Here is a 25,928-nt window from a genome sequence, read left to right as displayed (position 1 = left end):
ACAAGGCTCAGAGGGTCTCTGTGTCCCCCACAGCTCACAGGCACCAGGACTGAAACCAGCCTCTAGCAGGAGTTCCAGTAAGAGCGTGCCATCACTCTTCAGGTGGCTGCTGATGCTGCTTTTAAACCCGAACACCTTCACCATGTTAAATGTTACCTTTGTGAAAGGGTATCCTGAAGGCAGCCAGGGAGGTGTCTGCAAACCATCCTGTGCAGGGTGAGCTGCTGCTCCGAGCCTTTCCCTGGCAGGGAAGAGTGGGGAATGGAAGCTTGTGTGGCCCTGATACCCCTGCAATTATAGCTGGGATGCATTTGCCCAAACCCAAAGCATTTGTTGAAATGGGAGCATACACACAGTGCTTTTCTCTGCACCATGATTCCTACTCCAAGAAATACAAGCCAAAGGATCAGCTGTGAATGTAAATTTGTACCTAGTGCTTTACCTGTGGCTCAGAACTATCCTGTCCGCTCTGCAACTCTGGGGAGGGGATGCTTCATGCAATGTTTCACAGCTCAGAGCAGCCACTATGCCTCTCATCAGCTGTGTCTCCAGCCCTCACATTTCCTTCAGCCAGGGGACATTAATTAAGTTGTCTTAATCAGGATGCAGGCTCACAGCATCAATCCCCAACATAAGGAATCAGCTTTAAAGACTCTCAGGGTGCTCTCAGCCCTCCCTTGGCTGCAGTTCTGTGCTCAGTGAGGAGCATCCAGCTGTGGGGCTGCATGATTTATCAGCTGAGGTGTCAGTGAGGAGTGCGCTGGAGCAGCCTGGTAAATGCTGCCGTGTGCTGGGCTCACTTCAACAAACACCACTGCAAGTCATTCCAGGGAGATGTCAGACCCAAACCTGCTGCCAACATTGGAGGTGGTGGATGTGGGAAGCCTGTATGTGACACCAGCAGGCATTCACAACCATTTTCCATTCAAGTTATAGCCCCATTAATTTCTTTTCCAGGACTGATTTTCCAAAGAGCTGCATTGGTGCTGAGCTACGTGTCAGGTATATGGTTTTGTACATATGCAGCAGCTTCCTTTGCAAAGCTATTTCATTCTCATGTCCACAATGGGGAGGAAACCTAAATTTAATGATTGGATGTGTCTCTAATTCTTTTAGCTCTTGTAAGAACATCCTTCTGTGGGCCCTATTTCCAGGCATGTAAGTAAATGCATATGTAGTAGAGGATTCTTGTATGTCCCTGTTGCTGCATAGAGAGTGGATAGCACAGGAGAAAAGTGCTTTTGGAGCAGTATTTTTCTGAGGACAGTTCTCAGGTGACTGATTAATCTGTGTCCTGGAGACCTTTCCTGCTTGCATGCACAAAACCTTTGCTTAGGTTAATCACAGAATCCCAAACTGGGTTGTGTTGGAAGGGACCTTAAAGCTCATCCAGTTCCAACCCTGTCACAGGCAGGGACACCTTCCACTAGAGCAGCTTGCTTCAAGCTCGTGTCCAACCTGGCCTTGAGCACTGCCAGGGATGGGGCAGCCACAGCTTCTCTGGGCACCCTGTGCCAGGGCCTCAGCACCCTCACAGGGAAGAGCTTCTGCCTTATCTCTGACCTGAACTTCCCCTGTCTCAGTTTGAACCCGTTACCCCTTGTCCTATCACTACAGTCCCTAATGAAGAGCTCCTCTCCATCATCCCTATAGGCCCCCTCCAGATACTGGAAGGCTGCTATGAGGTCTCCACGCAGCCTTCTCTTCTCCAGGCTAAACAGCCCCAACTTTCTCAGCCTGTCTTCATACGGGAGGTGCTCCAGTCCCTGATCATCCTCCTGGCCCTCCCCTGGACTTGTTCCAACAGTTCCATGTCCTTTTTATGTTGAGGACACCAGAACTGCACACAATGCTCCAGGTGAGGTTTCACAAGAGCAGAGTAGAGGGGCAGGATCACCTCCTTTGACCTGCTGGTCACGCTCCTTTTGATGCAGCCCAGGATACGGTTGGTTTCTGGGCTGCAAGCGCACACTGAAGCCGGCTCATGTTCATTTTCTCATCAACCAACACCCCCAAGTCCTTCTCCTTGGGCTGCTCTGAATCTCTTCTCTGCCCAACCTGTAGCTGTGCCTGGGATTGCTCTGACCCAGGCTGGGGCAATAACCCACCACAGAGCAGAAACATCCTGCTGCACTTCTAGATCGGGCTGCTCTATTCAAAACAAATTACCATCAAAAATCGAAGCCCATGCCCTGCAGTGAGCGCACACCAGCGCAGGGGGTGGCAGGCTGTGACCCACCACACAGCGAGCAGGAGTTAGGAAGCTCGGAGAGGCGGGGAAAGCCGTTACACAGAGGGTTAGTGCTGCGCAACGGGAATGCGAAGGTGCCGCGCTTCCAGAGCCGCGGAGCCTCGCTCCTTATTTATGGCCCTGTGGAGCAGGGCCCGGCTGTGTTTACTGTGAGAGCTTCGCCTCGGGGCTGGGTGTGCTCCGGAGGCCGCTGCCCGGGGCGCTGCTTCCCCGCCTGCCCTGGGGTGTCCGTGAGCCACCTGCACACTAGCCCCGTGCAGCAGCGTCTCCAGGGCAGCCCAGGAGGCAGGAGCTGGGGCCCGGGTTCGCTGTGGCCCTGACGTGCTGCGGTCCCTGCAGGAGCCCGGCTCTGTGCGGGTGAGGATGGAGGCGATGGGGAAGCCCCGGCTGAGGCGGTGCCTCAGTGACCACCCCGGGGGCTCCGCCAGCAGGGCCTGGGATGGCTTCTGGAAGAGCGCGAGGGAAAAGCGCCTCACAGGTCAGTGCAGAGACAGGTCTGACCCCGCACGGGTGGGGATCGAGCTCTGAGCAAGGAATGGAAGTGCCTCTGCTTGTTTGTGTGCCTGGCTGAACGCTGGGTGTAGTGCCGGCGTGTCGTACCGGAGCACTCATCCTGCCTCTGTCGCTTGTGGGACCGAGCGGGTGTTTTGCACTGATGGCTTGCTATAGAGCTGTGAATATCCACATTTAGCTAGGATTTGATTTCCAGCTCTCAATAGTTCTGTTTTTCCTCTGGATGGAGTTTTGCAGACATTTTCAAATAGGAAGCTGTCGGCCCAGCAGTCTCTTCTTGAGGCACACGTGTAAGTTTTTAAGCTGTATGGACACAGGCAGTTGTGAGGACAAGCCCAGGAATAAGCCTAAGGGAGTAAACAAAGGAATATTCCCTTGGATGCCAGCTTGTAGCTAACGATACATAAAGAACTTGGGACAATATAGCAAAATACTCACGTTCTGAGAAACCAGCTGTTAGTGCACAGACTAACACGGTGCTGGCCTGTTGCCTGGGGAGGGAAGTGCGAGTGTTGCACGGCAGGATAAAATCACTGCTTATGAAATGCATGCTAAGTAAAACATCCTTCCAGAGCAGTGAGGTGGCTGGAAGGACCTTCGGGGCCTTTAAGCCTGGTATGTTGTGGTAAAAATACACATGCTGTGAGGAATACCAGGTGTGTGAAGACAAGGAGCTTCTTGACTGATTTGAGACCTGGCAGATTTTCGGAGTGAAGTTGATACAAAGTTTTGGGTAAACCCAAAGGAGCTAAACCTTCTGAGAGCATCTCTGAGTGTGCCAAGTATTGCTGTGTCCTGCTGACAGCCCTTGCAGGCAGCCTGGCTCTGGAAGGCAGTGCTGAGGTTGTTTTTAAGTTGAATTCCAAGGTTTTTAGTGGACAGGGGCTAAAAAAGCCCCAAAGCATTGCTCAGCTTTTGCCTGCACAGACAGCAGGAGGAGCCGATTTGAAGTAAGGCCAAGTAGGGAACTCCTGCTCTGGTTCATATTTTCTTCCTGCTGCTGTTTGTTGCTGTTATGCTCTTCTTGGGTGTTGCTGATGTTCACAAGGACTGTAGAGAGCAACGTGGGCAAAAATAAGAGAGCAGATAGTCTGTTGTAGCTTGACTAAAACACATAAAACATGAAATCCCCAATTTGACTCTTTCAAGTCTGGAAACACATGTGCGTCAGAGCAATGCGGGTTAAAGACTGATACCTAAAGGGGGTATGGAGGAGTAGGTGATTCTGAGCCTGGGGCTGGTGAGAAAGCAGAGCAAAGCTCTAGCCAGACTCATTCTGCTGGTGTCCACAACAAATATTACTGGCTCTGTAGCAGCCGTGAGGCTAAACCAAAGCCTGGGTCAAGCCAACCCTTAGCAGGGAGCTTAAGAAAGGTCAGCTTTTGAGTTCAGGTGTCAGCTTCCCAATAGTTCTGTGTATCTGCACAAAATCTGCTGCTGCTTCAATCATGCTATGAAGAGCACAGATCAAGAGCTAACTGTTGTCATCCTGGGGTTGCACCATTTCAGGCCTGCTGGAGCTGGCTGGATGCAGAGGCGGAGGGTGGGCTGCATGTGCAGGGGGAGCAGTGCCCGGCCCTGCTTGACTAGCACTGCCGGGTTTGGTGCCAAGCATCCCCCAGGATCACACGTGGTTCCGGCCCCGAGAGGCTTGGCTGGTGCATGTGCTTTGGAGCAAGGTTTCTGGTACTCTGCATAGTGAAATCTTATGGAAACAGCTACTTACAACTGCTGGACAAAAATATACACACAATGTTTTTTTTGGCTGGAACTGAGAACTTCTTGATCTTGACAAATGCAAATGCATGGCAAGACCCCTTAGAACTAGTTTGCTTCTCTGGCTAAATACACATTTTTACCCTCAAGTTTTCTTGGTTTTTAAGACAACCAAATAAACAACCTCACCAGAGTTCTCTATTTTACCTTAACAATGGCTTGTCTTTAAAAAGTTAAAATAACAAAACTAGATCAGTTCAGGATGGTGTCTGCAATCTGAGAACCTGACCCCACCTTAGGGTACTCCAGTTTTCCCATTTCATTTCCTAGCGTCAGCATCTCCAGTGTTTTCTTGGTGTTTCTCGATGTGTAATGGGTATCTATAAGAGCAAGCACGACTGAAAGCTCTTAAGAATGACTGCCCCAAAGCCCATTTCCTAAAGGTTTCTTTTCTTCTTCCTGATGCTGGGAAATCTGGGGCTGGTGTGGTTTGTACCACGTGGGATTTTGGGCAGCTCCTGCTCAGGGAATCAGCCCAAGCTGCAAGGGTCAGATTTGGGCCCCTCTTCATTTTTAGATGTTTGATGTGACCTTGAACGCACATGGTTTTTCAGGAAGCCTTCCTAGGATGTCAGACGTGCCCTGTCCCACCCATCACAGGTGTTCTCCCAGCTCTCAGGCTCTGTGTTACCAGGTACACATGTCAACAGAGCAGACCCTCAGGCAGCCGGTGCCAGCTGGGGGGTGCCGGGCTTGGGGCTGCACTGGGGCCCTGCACCACGTAGCACAGAGGTGAACACTGGGCTTGCAGTTGGGATGTTGTTCCCCTCTCAGGCACATGGTCCCTGTCCTCAGCACCCCAGACAGGCCAAGAGTAATAAATGTTCTAGGGGCTGAAAATGGCTTTCTAGATTGTTTTGAAAGAGCTCAGTTGCTGGGTAAAGCTCTTTCCACCCCTGGCTTACATTCATCTTGTAGAAACAGGAGATTTTGTAGCTATTTCCACCAGCAACCCACCTGTCTCTTGCCAGCAAGACTTCCCCATTCCAGCCCTGAGACAGTGATCAAAATAAGTCAAAGCTGCAACCACAAAACTGAGGGATTTCTTCCCCCCCCCCCCCCGAACCTACAGGCACTTACACTCTTTCTAAGCAGACCTTTCAGAGGTGCCAAGGGGCTTGACTGTTATTGCAAACATCCCTGTTCCACTTTCAAAATGAAGCAAGTTACACTTTGTCCTGAGGTTGTGTTTCAGTTTGCAAGTTTATTGATGCTACAAGGCATGATACACCCCTCCTGTAGGACGGAGCAAAGGGGCTGTCAGATTAACTGGGGACTTTCAGTGGAGGAATAGGACATTGGGAATTGTATCTCTATGTGAGATCTATGATTTGGAGGTCTCCAAGGTCCTCAAACTGATTTGAAAACCCTCACTTTAATTTGTAGGGGCTGGTCATGGCCATAGGAACACAAGGGTGTTTTAGCTGGACTGAATGGTGGCACCAAACCCACGGTTGTGGAGCCACCACCCCAGACTGGAACTGTGGTCCATTGGAAGTGGTTTCTCATGTGTAGATACAAGATGTGCTGTTCAGCAGGAATGCCGAGCATGAGTGTTACTGAGGAGCAGAAGGAATTCTGTCGGGTGGATGGTTTGTTTCTTCTGTAAAACAACAGCCAGAACTTACATTACAAGTCTCCCAGATGAGATGAATAACGCTCAGCATGCTCAGGAATCCTTTCGAAGTGCTCATTGTTCAAGCATTTGCTGTCTCTCAGTAAGGTTTGTGTTATCCCTCTGTTCTCAGTGTTGGAAAAGCACAAGCTCCCACTTCTGGTGCAGGAGCATATCACAAAGGTCAGACTTCAGGACCACAGATTATTGCAGTTCTGGGTTTCCCAGAAAAAAAAAAAAGTTTTAAATTAATAGCCCTGTTAATAATTGGAAAATATATTCCAGCCCAGCCTCCAGAGAAATGGCATTTCAAAGTATTTGTGCTTTAGGAAAGAGCACTTCCAAAACAGAAACTCTCAGTAGTTTCCTGTGAAAAGGTGCATCCTTCTGATTGAGCTCAGCCTACCCCTTCCCAGAGTGGCACAGCTGAGGTGGTACTTGGAAACCAGGCTATGGCTATCTTAAAACCCCACAGAGATCATCTCTCACTCCAACCTTTGGACTTCTGGCATTCTGGACCTCTGATTTTTAGGGTATTTAAATTATATTGAGCCTTTTACAAAGCTGTTCCCTCCTGCCATTTCACGTGCCCCATAATCATGGGCTTTGCCTTGAGGGCTGTGCTGATACATGTGCTGTTGTCGGTGATAGGGGTTAGAGTTGAGGCTTCTGTAGATACTAGATGTGGTCTGTTTGTTATTTGTCAGAGGAGGAAAAAGTATTTTTAATCTATTGTGTTTGCTAGCCTTACATTACAGAAAGATGGGTGAGAATTAGGCATGACAAACTCCTTGCTGTGTCAAAGTAATTCTTCAGCGTCTAATTGTATTGTTTTCTGCACAATAACAAAAGGCAGTATAAGTTATTGTGACTGAGTTCAATCATGCCTGAGATGATATTAGCTCTTCTACTTAATGGTATTAAAACCAAAGCTAACATCAAGAAAGCAACAGTATTCAGTAGAGCAAAAGCTGCATTTTCTTCTGTCTAATATTATTGCATCTGCTCTGCTCTAAAATCAATGTTGTGATAAGGCTTTCCAAAGGAGGAATTAGGCAGCTCCTCAGTGCTCGTGTGTTTCTGAGTCAATGCCGAGGAGAAGAAGAAAATAAAGCCCCACAAATGGCATCCGACCTGCTCCTGGCTGTTTCCTGGGCCGGCCCTTCCCAGCACTGCATCCCGCAGCACCCGCGGGCTTGGCGCTGAGGGCGCTACAGCAGCACGGCCATGGGGATCCTTCAGCAGGATGCCAAACACTGAGTGACAGCTCATCCAGAGCCGGGTCCGATCCCGGGCCCCTCCGGTGCACCTTGAGGTCTGGGCTGCGTTTGGAAAGGGAAGAAACCCGTGCAGTGAGCGGCACTTCAGCCGCTTGTTTCTATTTTGGGATACAATATAAACCACACCGAGAGCTTTGGAGGGGAGGCAGCCTTGGAGGGGGGGCTTTGAAAATCGATGGCTGCGCGGCAGTCCAAGTGCTGCAGAGCAGGAAGGGCTGGGCAGCAAAGCCGCAGCAGCGAGGCTGGCGCTGCCTGCTCGCCTTTTCCCGGGGTGGCAGAGAGTGCTCTGTGGTTTCCCAGGCGGCTCCCCTGGGATCGCGGGAGCAGAGGGACCAAGACGCCGTCTGCAGTGCTAGGAGAGGGGTCCAGGCGCTCCCCTGGCCTCTCCTCCCTGCTCTGTCCGCGTTCTTATCCAGGGCACCGGTTGCCTCGACAGCTGTTTTGCAGCGTTGTCGCAGGCACCCAGGGAGCCCGGAGGCCGGCGGAGCTGTGCTGATCCTCACAAAACAAAGCACGCCACGGCCTGTGCTGCATCCCTCTGTGCCTGGGGGGCACTGCAGGATGGAGCGAGGGCTGCCGCCAGCCCACACCTCCCTTTCCTCCAGTGGTGCCTGGCCCAGGTCCCCGGCCAGTGCAGCCAGAGATGCTTGTCCCTGGCCTCTGCTGCCCCGCACAGCTCCCCTGCAGCACTGAACTCACCAGCTCCTCCCCTGGGCTGGGACAGCTCCAGATGTGGGGAGATCCCCCATGGGCATCGCCAGGGTTGCTTCATCTTCAAGGGAGGTCACCGCAGGCTCTACATGCATCTTGTACCCTGATGCTGTCTCTGCCTGCCGTGTCTGCACACGGTGGATGAGCAGGCCTGGGTGGGAGCAGTGGGTTTTGCCATGCCAGCAGCAGTGCTCATTGTGGAGCCCAGTGTGGAGCCACTGGTGAGACCTGGCTGGGCTGGAGGTGCTCAGGGTGCTGCGGGAGGCAGCCGGCCATGCCCAGGGATGTACAAGGAAGTCCCCTGTTCACCCAGGTCACTGCCTCCTCTCCCAGCACGCTGTCCTGCTGAGGCTGCTCCTGGGCTCCCGCTGAGCAGGGCAGAGCTCTGCTGTGGGTGCTGAGCAAGGGGAGCAGTGTTCCCCCCAGGCTCAGCCTGCGCTGCCCCTCCACACCTTGGCACATCACCAACCACCCCGGCCTGCCCAGCTCCCCCTGCAAGAGCATTAAGACCAAACCCTCCAAATATTTTCGGGGGAGTACAGAGTGGTTTGGCTCTGTAGGGGTTGACATTTCCCCAGCTTTCTAGTTTTGCAGTCACCATCAGAGACTTGTGTTGGTTCAAGCCTTATAAGACATCCTTTCCTTGCCCATATATATTGGCCACCCATAGCCTGGCTCTGCTGGGCTTGTGTCTGAGCACACAGCTCGGCCGAGCCGTGCTTTGAGATGAAACATCTTGTGTTGACTCACTGTGACTTGGGTGACCTTTCAGAACAGACAGATGCACACGAGTCATGCTGGGCTGTGAGAAAGCAGCATGGACATGTTTTCCCTAAATATAAGGGACAGAGACATGGTTAGTGTTTTCCTACCCTGCACCAGATGCCAGAGCTCTAACACGGCTGCTTCCTGCTTGCCCTTGGCTCTGTAAAGAAGAACAAAGATGCTGACTGAGCTGAGCCTCCTCCTGGCTGCAGAGCACACCAGGTCTGGTGTGTACCTGCCTGGAAGCCTGGAGCACCCTTCATTCACCTTAAGGAGAGGTTTGGGCTCTGAACCAGGGGCAGCAGGGAAGCATGATGGACATCAGCCCCATCCCTTGTGACATGGGACTGAAGCGGCGTTTAGGAAAGGATCCGTAATATCGATCCCAAAACCTGCTGACTGGAACAAATCTCACCAGTTTGTAAGTGTTGGAAGGGCAAATAACATTGACTGCTGTTACTGCATAATCTTTAGGGCATTCATACTGAACCGGAGCCATCTACCTGGTGTCCTCTGGAATGATCTGCACAGAAAGGGGAAGAAGATGCCCTGCTCTGCTTATGACAGGATGGCTAAAACACTAATGTGACTTGTGCACACGAATTCCAGGTGACTTCAGCTTGGAGCTGAAGAAGGCTGGTCACTTTTCTGACAATTATTGCCACTGCTCCTGGGCTGCCATGCTTAGCACAAGCATCGCAGTTCAAGACAGACACTGGTGAGGCGGATAATGCTCTCACTGGAGGCCATGCAAAAGATCCATACACCAGGTCCCTGAAGTTTCTTCTGGCCTCATGGTCTTCAGCAGTGTTGGAGGGGAGCAGCAGGAGCCTGTGGAACCCCCACACTGCTGCTCCTGCAGAGCTGGGTCCCCAGTGAGGTGAGGCTCAGAAGGAGAAAAGCTCATTACAGGAAGGGCAAGATGGTGATGTTCTGGTGTTGGTTCTGGTTTGCTTTCCTTCTTTAACGTCAGCACCTATCCTGGAAAACCACCTCCACATTGCTGCCCACTGGCTTTCAGCTGCCCACTGACTGCCCACTGACTGCACCGCTTGTGCTGGCCTGAGCTCTGCTCCGGCTTTGTAAACAGGCTAAAAATACCATGGGACTGCTCCTCGGGGAGCTCAGCGGGGCCGGGAGGCAGCGAGGGCAGCAGTGTCACCCGGGGCACGGGGCCGCCCTCCAGCCCTGCAGCAGCGGCGCTGACTGAGCCCCGCCTGGGGTCCTGGGGATGCCTCTGCTCAGGGAGTGCAGATCCTGCAGGAGATGTGGCCCGGGGAGCCCTGGGGCTGTGTGCGCCTCGTGAAGAGCAATGACTGCATCACTGCCTGTGTTGGGTTCTCTGCATCACTGCCTGCATTGGGTTCTCTGCATCACTGCCTGCATTGGGTTCTTGGCATCACTGCCTGCATTGGGTTCTCTGCATCACTGCCTGCGTTGGGTTCTCTGCATCACTGCCTGCATTGGGTTCTCTGCATCACTGCATGCATTGGGTTCTCTGCATCACTGCACGCATTGGGTTCTCTGCATCACTGCCTGCGTTGGGTTCTCTGCATCACTACATGCACTGGGTTCTCTGCATCACTGCATGCATTGGGTTCAGGGTGCAGGTACCAATGTGCTGCAGAGTGCTGCCTGCCCCAGGCAGGGCCACCCTGGAACCCAGATGTGTTCTGGGCCCTTTTCTGAAGGGTGCCCTGTGTGGGGCTTATGTCTCCATTTCCTCTGATTTCTGGAGTCAGAAAACATTATTCTTTCAGACATCCTATTTCAGAAGCAAGCAAAAGCTAATTTCTGTTCTCATCACACTGGTGTGGCTTATATGTGGCTGTCCTAACCACTCCTGGTCAGGATAACTGGGACCTGAGTGTGGATGTCTCCCTCCACAAATGCTACAGGAGCATGTTCCAAGTAGGAGCCTCATGAGGAGTTGTTTCAGTTTGCTATATATGTCTGGCAGCCACAAGGACCCTGTTTTGGGATTTTCCTTCATTAGTGCTTAACCTTGTTACCTAGTGTGAGACTGTGGCACAGAGGTAACCAGTAGTGAGTGCCAGTGCCCTGTCAGGCATCTGCTGTGTGCAGTGAGCAGCTGGAAATGAAGGCTGGGAGCAGCTCTGGTCTCCTGGCAATGCTGCAGCGAGCTCTGCTGTGCACACTGTCTGGCTTCTCCATCTCACTGCAGTGGCAGGTTGGGATGTCCCCAAGGTGAGCAGTGGCAGCGGGAGCAGGGCCTGTGCAAGCTGCCTGTTGCTGGGCAGGTCAGCCTCAAACAAAGAGGGAACAGGTCCAAAACTGAACAAATGTGTGTGGTAGGCAATAAACACATTAATGTCCAAACATGCTACTGGCATCCTCTGGTCTCCACCTGCCAGAAAGCCCAAGGGAAGCCTAAACCAGCCAGCACCCGGGTGGGTTGTGTGTGTTTTTTGTAGCCCATCTTGTTGGGAGCCTGCTGCCTGTGTGCACCCATGCTCCCTGTAAGGACCATTCACTGTGGAGCAAGGTCAAACCGTGCTCAGCTGCCTCTGGTCGAGTCAGAATGAACGTGAGAGAGAGGTGGGTTTAAGGAAAATGTCCTTTGCTGGGTATGAGTTCCGATGCAAAAGCACAAGTTTTAGCAGGCTTTTCCCATTGCCTCTGGCAAAACTAGAGCTGTGCCAGGGGTGGTGTCCTCATTATAGTGCTGGGCAGCGTGCTCTGCACTGAGCTTGAGCATCTGGGCTGTGCTCCAGTTATCGAGGATTTCTCACTGTCAGAACCAGTGTTTTCAGCACCTCTGCGTGTACTCAGCTCCATCCTAATTCAAACTACGTGTACCCTGCATTTGTGTCCTGACAGATTCCTTGCTGGTGCCCATGCCACCCACACCTTTGGCACTGTCACACTCAATCCCTGTTGTGAACTCGGTTGTAGATGCTGATGTGAGACGGCAGCCGAAGGGCCTGCTGCTGAATACCAAGGGAAAGAGAAAGGAAACGGCATGTCAAAGCCCTGCCAAGATGTGCAGAGCGGCTGGAGGGAGCTGTGACCGAGCTGCTCTTTCCCAGGGAGGATTCTCCACCCCGTCCTGGGTGGGATCTCAGCGGTCCTGCTTAAAGCCGAGCAGATGGGCTTGGAGTTCAGTTGCCCCGGGCAGGACTGCTTGCAGGGACACGGGAATAGCTTCTGCCCAGGACAGTGACACGCTGCAGTTCACCCTCCCCATGGAAGGTAGGAGGAGGTTTATTGTTTTGCCTTGATTATTCTATTTCTTTAATTTTATTACCAGAAAATTGGGCATGAGCTGTTTTGGGAGAAGGAACAGCAAAAGGTGTGGCAGTTCCCACCTGAGATGTGCAGCTTGTGTTTGGGCTTGGTTAGGCAGAAACCAAGAAGGTTTACAGTGATTTTGTTTGGGATTTAGAGAAAAAAAATGTAGCTATTGGAAATGTTGAAGTCTGATGCTTTAGCATCTGTCACACGGGGGGCATTGAATCAGCAAAGCCTGATCTGTGAAGGAACGTGAGGGCTCTGTGCTCGGCACAGGTTTCTCCTCTAGATGGTAGCAGGTACCTATGACAGGCTCCAGTCGCCCCCGCTCTCCACAGCCACTGGGATTCGCTGGGAGGGGAAGGAGTCCTTTGGGAGTATATACACGGGTGCATGAAGACACGTCCATGTGCGCGGTGTGCTATGTGCCTCTCACACGTTATTAGCCATGAAATTCCACATCCTGGCCAAGAAACAGGGCTCGGTTTGTTCGATGAGGAATCCTGTGTCTCAGCACAAGTGACAGCGCAGAGCAGGCAAGGAGCAGGGGAGAGCACCGGGGGTTCCTCACAGGGCCACCAGGAAGCACCCTTAGTGCTCACCGCTGAAGCCTCGTCCCTGCCTGCGTGTATGGCCGGGCGGGGGGAAGCTGTCCCGCCTGGCACCGGTGGGCAGCGCAGGAGCTGGGAAGCAGCAGCGGTGCTGCTGGTGGGGAAAGCATGGGAAAGCCCTTGGGAAACCATCAGCAACGGAGAAGTGACCCTGAGCTCGGTGTCTCCCCCTGAGAGCCGATGGTAAAAGAGACGTGTTTGCAGCAGTGAGAGGGGACCCGTGGGGCAGGCACCTGTGCCAGCAGCAGTGGGGAGGCACGGGCAGCGGCTGGAGGGGGCAGTGGGTGCCGCTTCATGCTGTGCTCCCAGACCCTGCCTGTCCTCCCCAGAGCAGGAGGAGGGGTTGGGGTGCAGGTCGGGTGTGTTTGCTGTCTCAGCTCTCCTGCCTTGTGCTCAGGTACCTCCAGCAGGGCCAGAGCCCCCGTGCTGGCTCAATCCTGGCATTGCTCTGGCCACCAGCTGGGCCAACTTCAGCTGCCACCTTTGCCACAGGCTTGTTTTGTAACGCTGAAAGGATCCCACAGGAACCCTGACAGATTTGCAGGAGGGTATTAAGTGTCTGCACGTCAGACAGTGCCTTTCATTCCACTGCTCGTGTAAAACACTTTGTATTCTCAGGGCAGGAGGTGGAAGTGTTACAGTGAATTAGTGTCATGTCCCTTCCCAGCGATGCTCTCCTGACAGCCAGCCACAGGGCTGCTCATCCTCGCCTGCAGCGCTGCTCTCGTGTGGGCTTTGAGGACTGTTTGCCAGGACCACGACTGGGAACAACACTGCATTTCTTGTCCTTTGCCTCTCTATAAAATAAATCACGCCGAGCTTTCAGCCCTGTGTTTGCTGATGCTCTCTGGCCAAGTTCTGAGTCAATTTATTTCTCATTGCTTTGCGTCACCCTGGCAATGTGCCGAGCACAAGAGCTGAGAAGAAACACAATTAGCTTGCTGCATTTGAGGCCAGGGCTGAGCATCCATCCATTGCTACACACACGTCTTCCGGGCAGGCGAAAAGGGCTCTTTTAAGGTAGAATATGAGTTGTCTTTTAGAAATGAATTAACTGCTGATGTCAGAAGATGGGAATGTTTTTTTTTTTTTTGCCAGTTATTCACTCACTTGGGGTGTGTGGCAGTGGAGAAACCTGCTGGGGTGCTGAAAAGGCCCCGTGATGCCCCTTACCAGCTGTGAGTGGGGTATCCCCTGTCCCCAGCACTCACCCTGTGGTCAGAGAGCTGTGAAGAGATGAGAAGGCCATTCTGGAAGCATCTTTATGTGCATTGCTGCTCTTGATATAACGTGCCATTCAAGCTTTTGAGTCCACCGTTCAGGAGCACTTCCAGGGTCAGCATTACCCAGCACCGGCCAAAAACCTGGCCCTCGTGGTCAGGCAGGACAGGGCTGAGCGCACACACTGCCCACTCTACCGGCTCCTCCACTGCCTCTTCAAGCATGCTTGTGTAGGAAAGGAACTTCTCTGGTGAATAAGTTATATAAATAAGTAGCTGGTTTATGCATTGAAACAAAGCTTTCTGAAAGGCAAAGCACAAAGGAAAGGCCCTGCTGACAGCTTGGCAGGCTTTGGTTGTGATGCCTGATGTCTTCTGGCTGCTGGAGCCTCGGGACCACATGTGGGTCTCAGCTGTGTTCACGAAAGTACATAAACACCTGAAGTAGGATTGGTGCTGAGCACCATGGTTTCAGCCCTGCAGGGCTGTGCACTGCAGACCTCACTGCTGCTCCCATCACCTTCCAGAAGCAGGGCAGGATCAGTGTGTTTGTATGGGTGCAGACGGTGGTTCTGAGAAGAGCTCAGCCCTCGTGTGCTGAGCAGCAACTTCCCCAGTTCCTTCCAGCTCCCAGTTCTCACACAACAACGAGGATTCTCTTGAAATTTGACAGCTTTTCTCAGTTTTAATCCTCAGATTTGGTCATTGTTCCTTCCTTCTTTCCCAAAGCAGCACAGTAAGCGGATGATGTCCCTGATTCATGCTACCCCACCCTTGCATGATGGGCCTAGGCAAAGCCTATTGGTTTGATTTCTGTATTCAGGCTAAGATGGAATATGTCACTGATGACAATGCATGAAATCAAACAGTGTCCGAAAATAAGGGTGAAATATTAAATAAACCTTGCTATAGGATAGTAAGGAGGTGAATGTGCAATAGGGGTACACAGTGCCGGGTCTGCTGCTCCACCTCTCTGGTTACATGCAGGCTGTTCCCAGTGCTTTGGCTTCTGGAAGCGTTGGCAGAGCCACTGAGCTGGTCAAACACCAGCACTAGTTGCTGCTGCAGGATGTGGATGACAAATAGTGAATGGCCAGGCTCATATCCAACCCCATCTAACTCCTGTGCCTTGGCGCCACTGCAGCCGTGGCTCTGGAGCTGATGCCAGCAGATGCTGGCTACCTGGGGTGGGAGAAGGACAGGACCTTTTCCACCTAGAGCAGGGAAGAGCTGTCTGTTGAGGTGGATATACCGTCCCTTTCTGTGGACACTTTACTATGCCCCAGCACATCTTGGCCTAAGTAGAAATAGCCATTGTGCTCGCTGTTACACACGGATGGGTAATTCTGCATCCGAGGAGTGTGCGATACAGCAGACACGCCTGGGGCTGGCTGCCCCGGCACTTGTCAAACAAACAGCTTTCCCTGGGCTTCCCGGGTAACTTGCCACTAGATGTCACAGCGTGCTTGTGTTTGTGGAGGACCCGGGGTGCCGCTGACACTGGGGAGCCGCACCCAAGCCACCGCCAAAGTCCCTCTGTCGGACTGAAGCCCATAAATCGCATCTTGATGCCTGTTCTTTTCTTTTAGAGCGGTTTGGAAGCAGGTTTAGATTTCGTCTGTTATTCAGCAGAGAGGCCAACGAGGGGTCCATCTGCTGCCAGCCTGCAGGGTGATCCCCGTGGGACCCTCCCTGCAGGTATCCAGTGCCCTTCTCCCGCTGCAGGAGCACAACCTCTCCATTGCTTCAGCTCATCCCGCAGGAGTACACTGTGTGTGTTTGAAAAGCTCTTGCTCCAAGGGGAACGTGTCTTGCCATCGGTCCCACTCCCTCCAGCATGAGGCAAATGGGAGCCAGAGCTCGTGCAGCTGCCTGGTGCTGACCTCTGCCTAAACCATATCCAACAGCTATTTATAGGCACAGGAAACCATGCTGGACCTTGTGCTTCCTTTCTCATCCCAGCTGCATCTTTAATCAGCTCAGCAGTGCAGGGAACATTGATTTTGTGTGCTTTTTCAGTGAACTTTGTGCTGAGCAGGGGTAGAATGTGTACACAGTCAGGTTTGGGCAGGCTGGTGATGAGATAGGCAAGTCATCTTCTGAACTTCTCACGGCTTTATGAAGAAATGGGTATATTGTTAAAAGTCTAGAAGTAGATTCGAGTGTGCTGCATTTGCTGAATAAATAAGTAGTAAAATCATGGGATGGTTTGGGTTGGAAGGGACTGTAAAGATCATGTAGTTCCATCCAACTCTTTTCTTCTCCACATATCAAGAAACCAAAGCTGTTCCCATGCTGGCTCTACCTGCTATGTCAACATGTGAAGATGCTCTCATAAGGTGTAAGGGTTTTATGAAAGGGTCTAGGACTTAATGAAAACATTCCTAAAAAGCGTGTGGTTTTCAAAAGTTACCTAGGAAGAAAACTCCTTTTGAACCCTAACGCCCTTCAATCCATGGCAGATCCACTCTGGCAGTCACCACTGAAGCTGTGGACCCAGCGGGTCTCATCAGAGAGGGCTTTCTATGTTCCACGCTTCAACTGGTTTAGGCTAATAGTGACAGAAGATAGACAGCTGTTTAAAGAAGCTGGCAGGAGAAGTCACCAGGATTTTCCTTGAACTGCTTCCAAACTAGGACGTCAAACAAAGAAGAACTTGGAGAAACTGAAATGACACCTTGTGACCTGAATGTCAGGCATCGTGCTGCACGCACAGGGAGGAGATGTTCTCTGCCACAGAGAGGATGGATGGAGAACAGCTGCTGATCACTCACTACTGTTCATTTTCACCACATTATCATTTTGCTTCATCTGGGATTGTCCCCCCATCCATATCACCAGTCCAGAGTACATACAAATCTCCTTTAGCCACAGTTAGTGACTGTGCCTTAATACTAGGAGCCTCCCAAAATACTTACCGTGCTGCTTTCTCCTTAGAGAATGAGCCCTGAGCCACCCTAGGAACCTGCAGGAGCTACCACAGCCAAAGGTGCTTTGAGCAGAGCAGGTTGCTTCTCTGGAGAAGAAGGGCTTATTGGTTAGGGATCACCCTCTGGAGCTGGGAGGTTGGAGTCCAGTTCAGCTCTAGGGAATGGTGTATCTTCACCGCATCACTCCCCTGTTTTGGTGGGGGTGGAATGCTCAGGATATCGGCAGAGAAGAGAAAAGGTGAGATACATATAAACACCAAGAACAGCAGCAAAAGCTTTTCCGGCCTCAGTGTCCTAAGGCCTGGTTTTGGAGGCAGTCGTGCATCGTCTGTGGGCTGGTAGCAGTTCCTAAGGGATGGCTGGGGCTGTGTTCCCTTGCCCAGTCTGGTGAACACAGCATCTCTGCAGCAGGCAGGAGCAGCCCAGCACTGGCTCCACATGCCCACCCTGGTCCAGGGGATGGGCAGAGGTGGGAGCTGGGGATTGGCATCACCCTGGCTCCAGCTCCGAGCAGCCAGCGCCTGCAGGGACCATCAGCCCAAGCCTCAGCTAGTGCCAGAGTGCAGGCAGGAAGCCTTCTCCTGCCTGGAGATACAGGTGGCACGGGAGGGCGGTGTTGTCTCCCAGATTTCCTTCTGTAGGATGAGGCTGGGGCTTAGAACAGCAACAAAATCCCAACACTTAAAAAATTAACATAAATCTCATTTTCTGCAGGTATCACCAATCTCAGATTAATTCTGCAGTATGGCCATGCTGCTGCAAGGCTCTCACACTGCTGTGCTTAATATATACCAGTGCATGTATTAAATGTATTTCTGGATTCATTAGGGCTTCTCAAGGAGAATGCAGACAATGTGCAGGCTGGCAGGCGGCTGGCGCAGGGCTCTGAGGGAGGAACCTGTGGGCACGCAAACGTGCAGGGCCTCAGGATCCCTTCCACTTTCTTTTTTGTACTGTTCTGTCACCCTCGCATGTGTCAGTGTTTTATTTGCACCAGTGGAAGAGCCTGGAGCCAGGCGATTGAAACTCCCTGAGGAAAGCCCTGGGTACTCTGAGGGGGACATGGTCAGCAGGGCTCTGAGGAGCAACTTCCCTAAGGCTGTGTGAGTGCTCCTGGCAGAGAAGTGCATCAGCTTCTCCCCCTCCTGAACTCAAAACCTGGCTTTTGCCCACTTACCCTTCTGGATTCATACATTCAGGCTGGTTTCCCTGCGGCTGAGCACAGTGCCCCTGGAGCTGTGACCTGCTGGTGCCAGGAGAGTCTGCACTTACTAGTTTAGAAGGAAGCTGCCTCTTCAGTTTGCTTCTGGGCTCCACATTCCGAGCTGCTTCCTGCTCCTGAGGGGCAGAGCTTGTCCATCTCTGGGAAAGGGAAATTCATCCCTGGGGCCTTTACAGGAAGCAGATGGATGGCGGAAATGGGGGTGGATGGGTGGATGGTTCTGCTCCAGCGGCCATGCCTCTCCACATGAGAAGGCAGTGATGATGCCCCACAGCCAGCAAAGTCTCCATGTGGAAACCCCCAAACCCATCCTGTGCCCAGAGAAAGTGCACAGGAGAGGAGCTGCCCAGTATCTGCCTGACTCAAGTCTCTGGCCCAGCATCAGCCCGGTTGACTCAGTGGGCATTTTCCCTTTGGCTTCAGAGCTGTGGGATTGTTCCTGCATGACCTGCTGCCCAGAGCCCAGGATCTGCCTGTGCGGTCAGGCGCAGCAATGACCTAGAATGCGGGGAGCCTGCTGGGGGTGAATGGGAAAGACTTGGACTGAAATCCCAAGGCTGCTGAGCATCTCCAGAGCCTCCAGCAGAGCCCACGTGCAGCCCCAAGTGTGGCATCCCTGCGGTCACGGCAGCAGCTGGCACAGGCGGGATGTGCTGCTGCCAGGAGACAGGGCAGGCTATGTGCAGGAGGAGAGGTCGCGCCTCCTCCTGTTCAGATGCTTGCAAAAAATGCATGAGCATTTTAATGGAAAACTGACTGAGGGACCCATGTGACTGAGGACACAGGGAATACGGCACCAGCACAAACACGGTTCTGACAGCTGAGAGCTTTGTGGTCAGGTAGGGCTGGTAAGCATGCTGCTTGCCAGCAGCTCGTTCTGAAGCTCAGCAGCCAACAGGCACGTTCTCAGTGCCATACACAGGGACGTGCCTACTCCAAAGCTGTTGCCAGTGTTATGCCAGCAAAGATGTCAGAGCCAAGTCACTGGGTGTCTTTGATCTTGGGTTCTCCCAACATAGTGCCAATAGGCAATAAGCTGTGTCCTTCAAGTGGGGGAAGCAGCATTTCCAGCAGTGGATGCTGAAAACTATGACACTAAAATCAGGAGATTTTTTTGAGTATTAATAGTAGCAGACTGCCCAGTGCTGGGTTACCTATGCAGTGAAATTAGCTATTCATATCTAATGTCAGCCCTGCTCTTGACTCTTTCTCCCCTTTAGCGAATCACGGATGCTCCCCAAGCTGCTTTCTAGCCATATGTTAAGTTGATATAATGCTGCTTTTAAGTCTGTGCAATTACTCAATTACTTCTGCATCTGATTGTAAGTAATATGCCTTTAGGGCTTCCATTCAGTTTTGCCCATTGATTTGCTGTGTGACCTTGAGCACAACATCAAACATACTTTTAATATTCAAAGGAATTATGCTCATTTATGCTCATGCTCTCCCCAACTTCTCAAGCAGAGTCTGCTTGTTATTTACTGCAGAATGTAAAGACAGAAGGTAACCTCTTCTCAAACACAAAAGAGACACGGGAGCCTAATTCCATTCAAATTCACCTCCAGTGATTTTCAAAGGAGCTTGAAGAGCCTAAGAGATACTAGTGAAAATGTCACCCTAGCTGTACCTCCAGGGCCTGGCATTACAGACACCTGGATTACTGAGACAAGCTCCCTTTTCGATCCACCCTGATTGCTGCAGAGCTTGCAAAGCATTAAGCATGCACATACTTAATGTCTGCTAGTGCTGGAGGGGGAGGAAGCCTCAAAGTGAAAACCTTTGTGCATTTGAAAGTGTTCTTAAGAACTTAGATGGCTCAGCGAAGCCCAAGGCTGAGCAATAACAGCTTCCCCCAGCTCCTGGGGAGACATTCTGGAGGGGGCTCTCTTCCTTGCAGTCACCTGCATGTTCCGTGCACTGCAGAGAGGAGCTTCTGAATCAAGGCATGGTGTCTGTCTGAAGAGAGGTCTTCTGGAAGAATGAGTGGTCAAGGGAGAAGTGTGACTCGAGCTTGCCCTGTCACTAGGGTTAGCCCCTGACTGTGATGATCCATGGCTTTTAAAATCACAGAATGGCTTGGATAGGAAGGGACCTTAAAGCTCATCCAGTTCCAACCCCTGCCACGGGCAGGGACCCCTTCCACTAGAGCAGCTTGCTCCAAGCCCCTGTGTCCAACCTGGCCTTGAGCACTGCCAGGGATGGGGCAGCCACAGCTTCTCTGGGCACCCTGTGCCAGCGCCTCAGCACCCTCACAGGGAAGAGCTTCTGCCTAAGATCTAACCTGAGCTTCCTCTGTTTCAGTCTGAACCCATCACCCCTTGTCCTATCACTACAGTCCCTAATGAAAAGCCCCTCCCCAGCATCCCTATAGGCCCCCTTCAGATACTGGAAGCTGCTCTGAGGTCTCCACACAGCTTCTCTTCTCCAGGCTGAACAGCCCCAGCTTTCTCAGCCTGTCTCCACACAGGAGGTGCTCCAGCCCCTGATCATCCTCATGGCCTCCTCTGGACTTGCTCCAACAGTTCCATGTCCTTCTTATATTGAGGACACCAGAAGTGCCCACAGTGCTGCAGTGGGGTCTCACCAGGGCAGAGGGGCATGCTACACACTTCTGAGCATTTTCCCTTGTGCATGTTTGTGTAAGGAGAAACTGTTTTTTTCTTTAACTTCATTGGAAGATCACTGGGAATAACACGGGCAGGAAGCAAACCTGTTTTCTGAGTACCTGAAGAACTTGTACCTCAGTTTCTGTGTATGTTAACTGACAGTAAGCGAGGCTTGGGAAAGCATCCAGTCTGGGTTTGACCTGGGAACCATTCTGTGAATAAGCAAATGCAAACAACCTTTCCTAAACATGTTCTTTGCAAGCCCACCCTTAGAAGACACCTCTGTAACGGTGTCAGTCTGGACAGCACTGGCAGTTCTCTCCTTTGTACTCAGCAGTTACTCTTAGGGTACAAATAGCTTCCTGGGGCCAGGGGGCGAATTGCTGGGGAGCCACATAGCACATAGAGTGAGGACATCTGTAAATAGGAGCTGTGCCATGCAAGCTGGTTCTTTGAAAGTGCTGCATGCTCCTTGCCTGTGGAACAGCACTGGGATAGATGCGATGTGTAATTCCTACAGCTACTCCAGCTTCTACACAGCAAGCCCTCAAACCACTGAGTTATCCAATATCAGTGAAGGGCAGTGAAAGCCTTGAGTGGTTTAAATAAGTAAAGCTAGCAAACCTCAGCTGTCTTCTGATTATTTTCTTTGAATCTGCTTCCTTTTCATTGCTTTTTTTATCCTGAGACATAAATAATGTGAAATTCCAGATCACCCATGGGTCCGAAATGTAGCTGCAACAGGGACTTCTGCCAACTTTTACAAAAGGATTTTGCTAGCATGAAAGAAAAATAGCTCATGCATAATAAACACTCCTCCTGCCCCATGTTATCCTTCTGCATTTAAGGTCAAACATCTCTGAAAAGAGAAAAGATAAAGGAGATGCAGAGAGTCAGCTGAAACAACAAACCAAACCTCTGTGTGAAGAGCCTCCCATCAGGGTTTGGGGGTTTAAACTCTTTGCAGCTACCACTACATCTCCCTTGCCTGAATAATGCTGGGCAGTGCTTTCCTTTATACTGGTGTAAATCTAGCTCAAGCCTTGCCCCTGCCCACACTTTGTCCCTGGGTGCCCAGCAGGGCAGCCTGTGCTATCAAATTCATCACGTGTGTAAATCTATGCAGGACTTCTGCCCAGTTCTGTCAATTTGACTTCAGATGCCCTCAGAGCAGCTCCTCTGGACTCTAGCTGGTGCAATGCAGGCTGAATCTGGCTTAGTACATGCTGCTGTACCCTCCATGGAGGCTCCAGCCAAGAGCTGGTAATAAACTGATGGTTTTGAAATCCTTCCAGTTTTCTTTTTCTTAGTGATAAGATTTCTCTCTGTCCTGCCAGAGAAAATACCTGCAGGTTTCATTATCAGCTTCTGCTGCTGAACTGATTATGCATTTAGAATGGCTAAAGTAGGGCTTCTTCTTTATAGATAATGAGTAGAATACTTATCTCCTCCTTATATTAACTTCTTTCTCCAAGCCCATGCCCTCCTGATTCAAGGAAGACTGGTGAATATTTAAGATGTGGTGGGAGCATGCCGGAGATGAGGTATTCATATGGTGGCCAATTTCAAATTCTACTGGTGTTTAAGTGAAGATGCTAAAATGCACTTGAAAGCGGACTGGCGGCAGGAAAGAGCTTGTGGGCAGTCAGGGGCTGCTTGAGCTCCATGTGCTGGGTCAAAGCACAGCTACCTTCTTCCTGCCAGCCTGTGAGCTGCATGGCATGCACGACATGAGGTGGTCTTGGGGGATTCTGGTATTTTGGAACCCTCCAGGCTTTCCCCTAGGTGCAGTCAGAGAAAACATCAATTTTCAGGGATATTTCTGATCCAACACACTCTCTTTTGATCATTTTCTAGAGTCTGGGCAATCCTGACTACTTGTAAAGTTATCTCTTCAGCTTGTTTTGATACCAGAAGTTATAAGCAAAATAGTTCAGCCCCACTGACTCCTGTCTGCTGGCACCACCTGGACCTAGAAACCCCAGCTTACAAATAGTGGCTGCTCAAGTGTGCAGAGCACTGGGGGAGGCTGTACTCGTGTGAATGCCTACACGTGAGCTGTGGCACTCCCTAACACTGGTCTGCACATGGAGGCTTCTTTACCTTTCTGACTCTGCAAACTCCATTCTGTGGATTTTCCCCACCTGCCCCCTGGCAAGGGGCTCTGCTTTCACAGGGGAGCACGGCCCCCTTTGATGCTCACTGCTGTGTTGAGAAAAGGGCTGAATTCCTCTTGTTGCTTGAAATAAACCTGCAAACCCCTTGACCTTCCTGAGCTGGAGGGATGTGTTTACAGATTGCTTAATTCCATTGTCTTTCTGAGCATGTGAGAGAGATGGCACTGGGATGAAGGGAAAGGGAGCCAGAGAGCTTGTGACCAGCCCATTTCAGTATCAGAGGTAAGACACCTATGAATCCCATCCACTTTGCAATGTGCAGCCATTCCCATTAATTTTTGGAGGGTCAAGGAAAGGAATTATTTAATGGAGCCTATACAAAGGTCATAACTCAGCCGTATGCCAGAAAATAATCATCTGTTTTTCAGATGCGTTTCATTGTGTTTCATCTCTTTTTGCAACATCTTCCGGTGCTTGTAGACTTCTAGAAAAATACCAGGATATCATTCTGCGGCACCACTGCCACTGTTACACATCTTTACACTTCGATCCCTATCTCAAGTCTGGGTAGCCAGAAGAAACAAAGCTTGTCAGAGGATGAAAGAGGCAAAACACATGGGGGGTGAGATTACTATACCTAAATTAAAGTGTATAGCTTTCTTTAAAGGCCTTAGCAGATGGAAGAAACTCTACGGCAGAAACCATCTTCACTCTGAGGCTGTAGCACAGGCAGGTCCCGTGGGTATCATCACCAGGTACTTGTAATAATGTCACCATTTCCAGGACTCTTAGCATGAGCAGCATGGCAGGCGAGGAATTGCTAAGGGTAGCTGACTGAGGATAATGGATAGTAGGATGAAATTGAGAGGAAAAACTTAATTGGAATTAACTAGCTGAGAAAAGCCTCTTGATCTGTCAGTGAAATTGCTTCCCAAGAGCAATGGTGTAGTCCCAACCACGTGGGCATTTAAAGCCAGTCTAATGCCTGTGATTCCCTCAGTTAAGTGGAGTATCCCAATAATTGGAAGTGACACAAAGATTTATCTTCTTTGATTGACTCACTTTCAGAGAGGCTCATCTCTTTGTGGTGCTGCAGAGAGCTTTTGGGGCAGCTGTTTGCACTCAAACTGCCAGGAGCTGACAGTGTGTATCCATTGCAGCTCTTCAGATGTGTTCTTTGAAAAAACACCTAAATCACCAGAGTAGACAGTACTAATCAGTTTGCAGGAAAATGGAGCATCCTTACCTGGGGCAACCTGCTATCAATCTTGCCGTGCCAAAGCTCCGTTATCATACAGAAGTAGAGAGCCATTTAGGTGCATTACTGCCAAATGCCCAATCAGCCTGAAAAATTGGGCTGATTTTAGCCAAGACAATAAAAGGAAAACGTGTTTTGCCAAATGTATAAAAACAAATGGATGGTATTTCAGCAGAAGCTTCCATTTACGATAGAGTAGGATTAATCACAGCAAGATGATGGGAGTGGCATCCCACTGTGATAGCAGAAAAGCCAACGCGCAGCACCAAGCTGGCCCTGGAAGGTGTGTTTGTACTCACACTGCCCATTCACCTGCTGGGTGAGCGTGTACAACACCAGTATATCTCCTCTCTTGCTCTGCCTCCTCTGATTCAGCACACCTCTTCAGCACACCTTCCCCCTGTGTTTTGGTTCTTTCTAGACAGTGTAGATATGGCCTGGGAACTGGGGTGCCACTTTCGCTGTGGTGAAGCACAGCACTTGGGAAATCAGAATTTATGGCAATATTATCTCTCAAGATGATTAGGGCATGGGATTTATTAGATAGGCCTAAATGCTTCAGGTTGGAAGAAGGCAGGAATTCGCTGTTGTGAGCAAATACGAAGTCTGCTTGGCACGTTTGATGATTGCAGCACCCGGACAAGCTTCTGGTAGTATCTGGTGGTTGTTACTTCATGCTTGCACGGCTGCGGGAGGACTGACTCACAGCCTGGCTGCTGAGGCAGCCTCCCAGCAGCACAGCAGCCTGTGGGCACACATTTGTGTGGAGGAGACACCAGGGAGAGGAGCCAGAGCAGCGCTGCTGGCTCTCACCGGTTTCCTTTGTGCAAGCCTTCCCCCCTGGCTGTTTGCTCAGACGTGTCCGCTTGCAGCCCAAAGGAGCAGCTTCCCTCTGCTTCCAGCCTCTGCCCACCTGGAAAAACCTCGGAGGGCTCCTCTGACGCTTCAGGCTGGATGGAGACTTGCTCCTCCTTACAGCTCTAGGGTCACGAATGGGCAGCGTGCTCTCGCTCCGCACCGGCCCCTGCCTGCCTGCAGGCTGACACGGGAGGTGTGGGGTGCGCGGCCTTTCCTCTGCTCAGGATGGGTGTGTGTGAGCAGTCCGTGTTCTTGCCCGCTCTCCCTACTGCTGCTTGGCCCCGCATGGGGAGAAAAAGGAAGCGAGAGAGCAAAGCAGATGGGAAAATCGGAAGACTGCTCCCCAGGGACACAGCCACAGCCCGTGATGGGGCTTGGGCACCACGGGGGGGTTGCACACTTGGGAGGTGGGGCAATTTGGCACTGCCCAGCTCTATTTTGAAGCCATTCAAGGTTTCAAGGTCTTCAAGTGTGCAGAGACAGGTTTGCCTTTTGCATGATCAGTTGCACTGTTATGCCTCTGCTGTTCAGTGCCTAAATGAGACCTAGTTAGGGAAATGAATGTAAATGAGAGATGCTAATGTTTTGCCTGGAATGTTGTCAGGTATAGCACTCGAAGGAGAATATTCTGATTTACTTTTGAAGAGTAAATGGTTATAAAGGAGTTAGTTTGCATCTCACTGAAGCATTTGTTTTCAAACTGCTCTTTTTTCTGCTGTGAGAAGGTTAGGTTAAATATATCTATATAGAGACAGGTGGTTATATAGATACAGATGATGATATAGATGATATAGATAGATACAGATATAGATCTATATATAGATATATTCTATATTAATCTATATCTATATATATCTATATTCTAATCTATATCTATATTATATAGATATAGATAGATATAGGTATAGATGATATAAATATAGATATAGATACAGATATAGAT

At 50.9% G+C, this 25,928-nt stretch overlaps 1 protein-coding gene across 1 annotated transcript in view; it reads left to right on the top strand.

Annotated features, from left to right (window-relative positions):
• Positions 1–10,522: 10,522 nt before the first annotated feature.
• The window catches only part of LOC133270840 (rho GTPase-activating protein 7-like), a 46,128-nt gene continuing 30,722 nt past the window's right edge, over positions 10,523–25,928 (top strand). Inside the window, exon 1 of the mRNA XM_061456386.1 lies at positions 10,523–12,124. Within this exon, the coding sequence (XP_061312370.1) occupies positions 11,770–12,124 (355 nt within the window). The 5' untranslated portion in view covers positions 10,523–11,769. The remainder of the gene's footprint in view (positions 12,125–25,928) is intronic.

Source organism: Pezoporus flaviventris, unplaced genomic scaffold, assembly GCF_033815535.1.
Source record: "Pezoporus flaviventris isolate CSIRO_AGI_PZ_B2104156 unplaced genomic scaffold, CSIRO_AGI_Pfla_v1 ptg000023l, whole genome shotgun sequence".
Lineage (NCBI taxonomy): Eukaryota > Metazoa > Chordata > Aves > Psittaciformes > Psittacidae > Pezoporus > Pezoporus flaviventris.
Note: the sequence above shows the minus strand (reverse complement) of the source record. Positions and strands in the feature narration are given on the sequence as shown.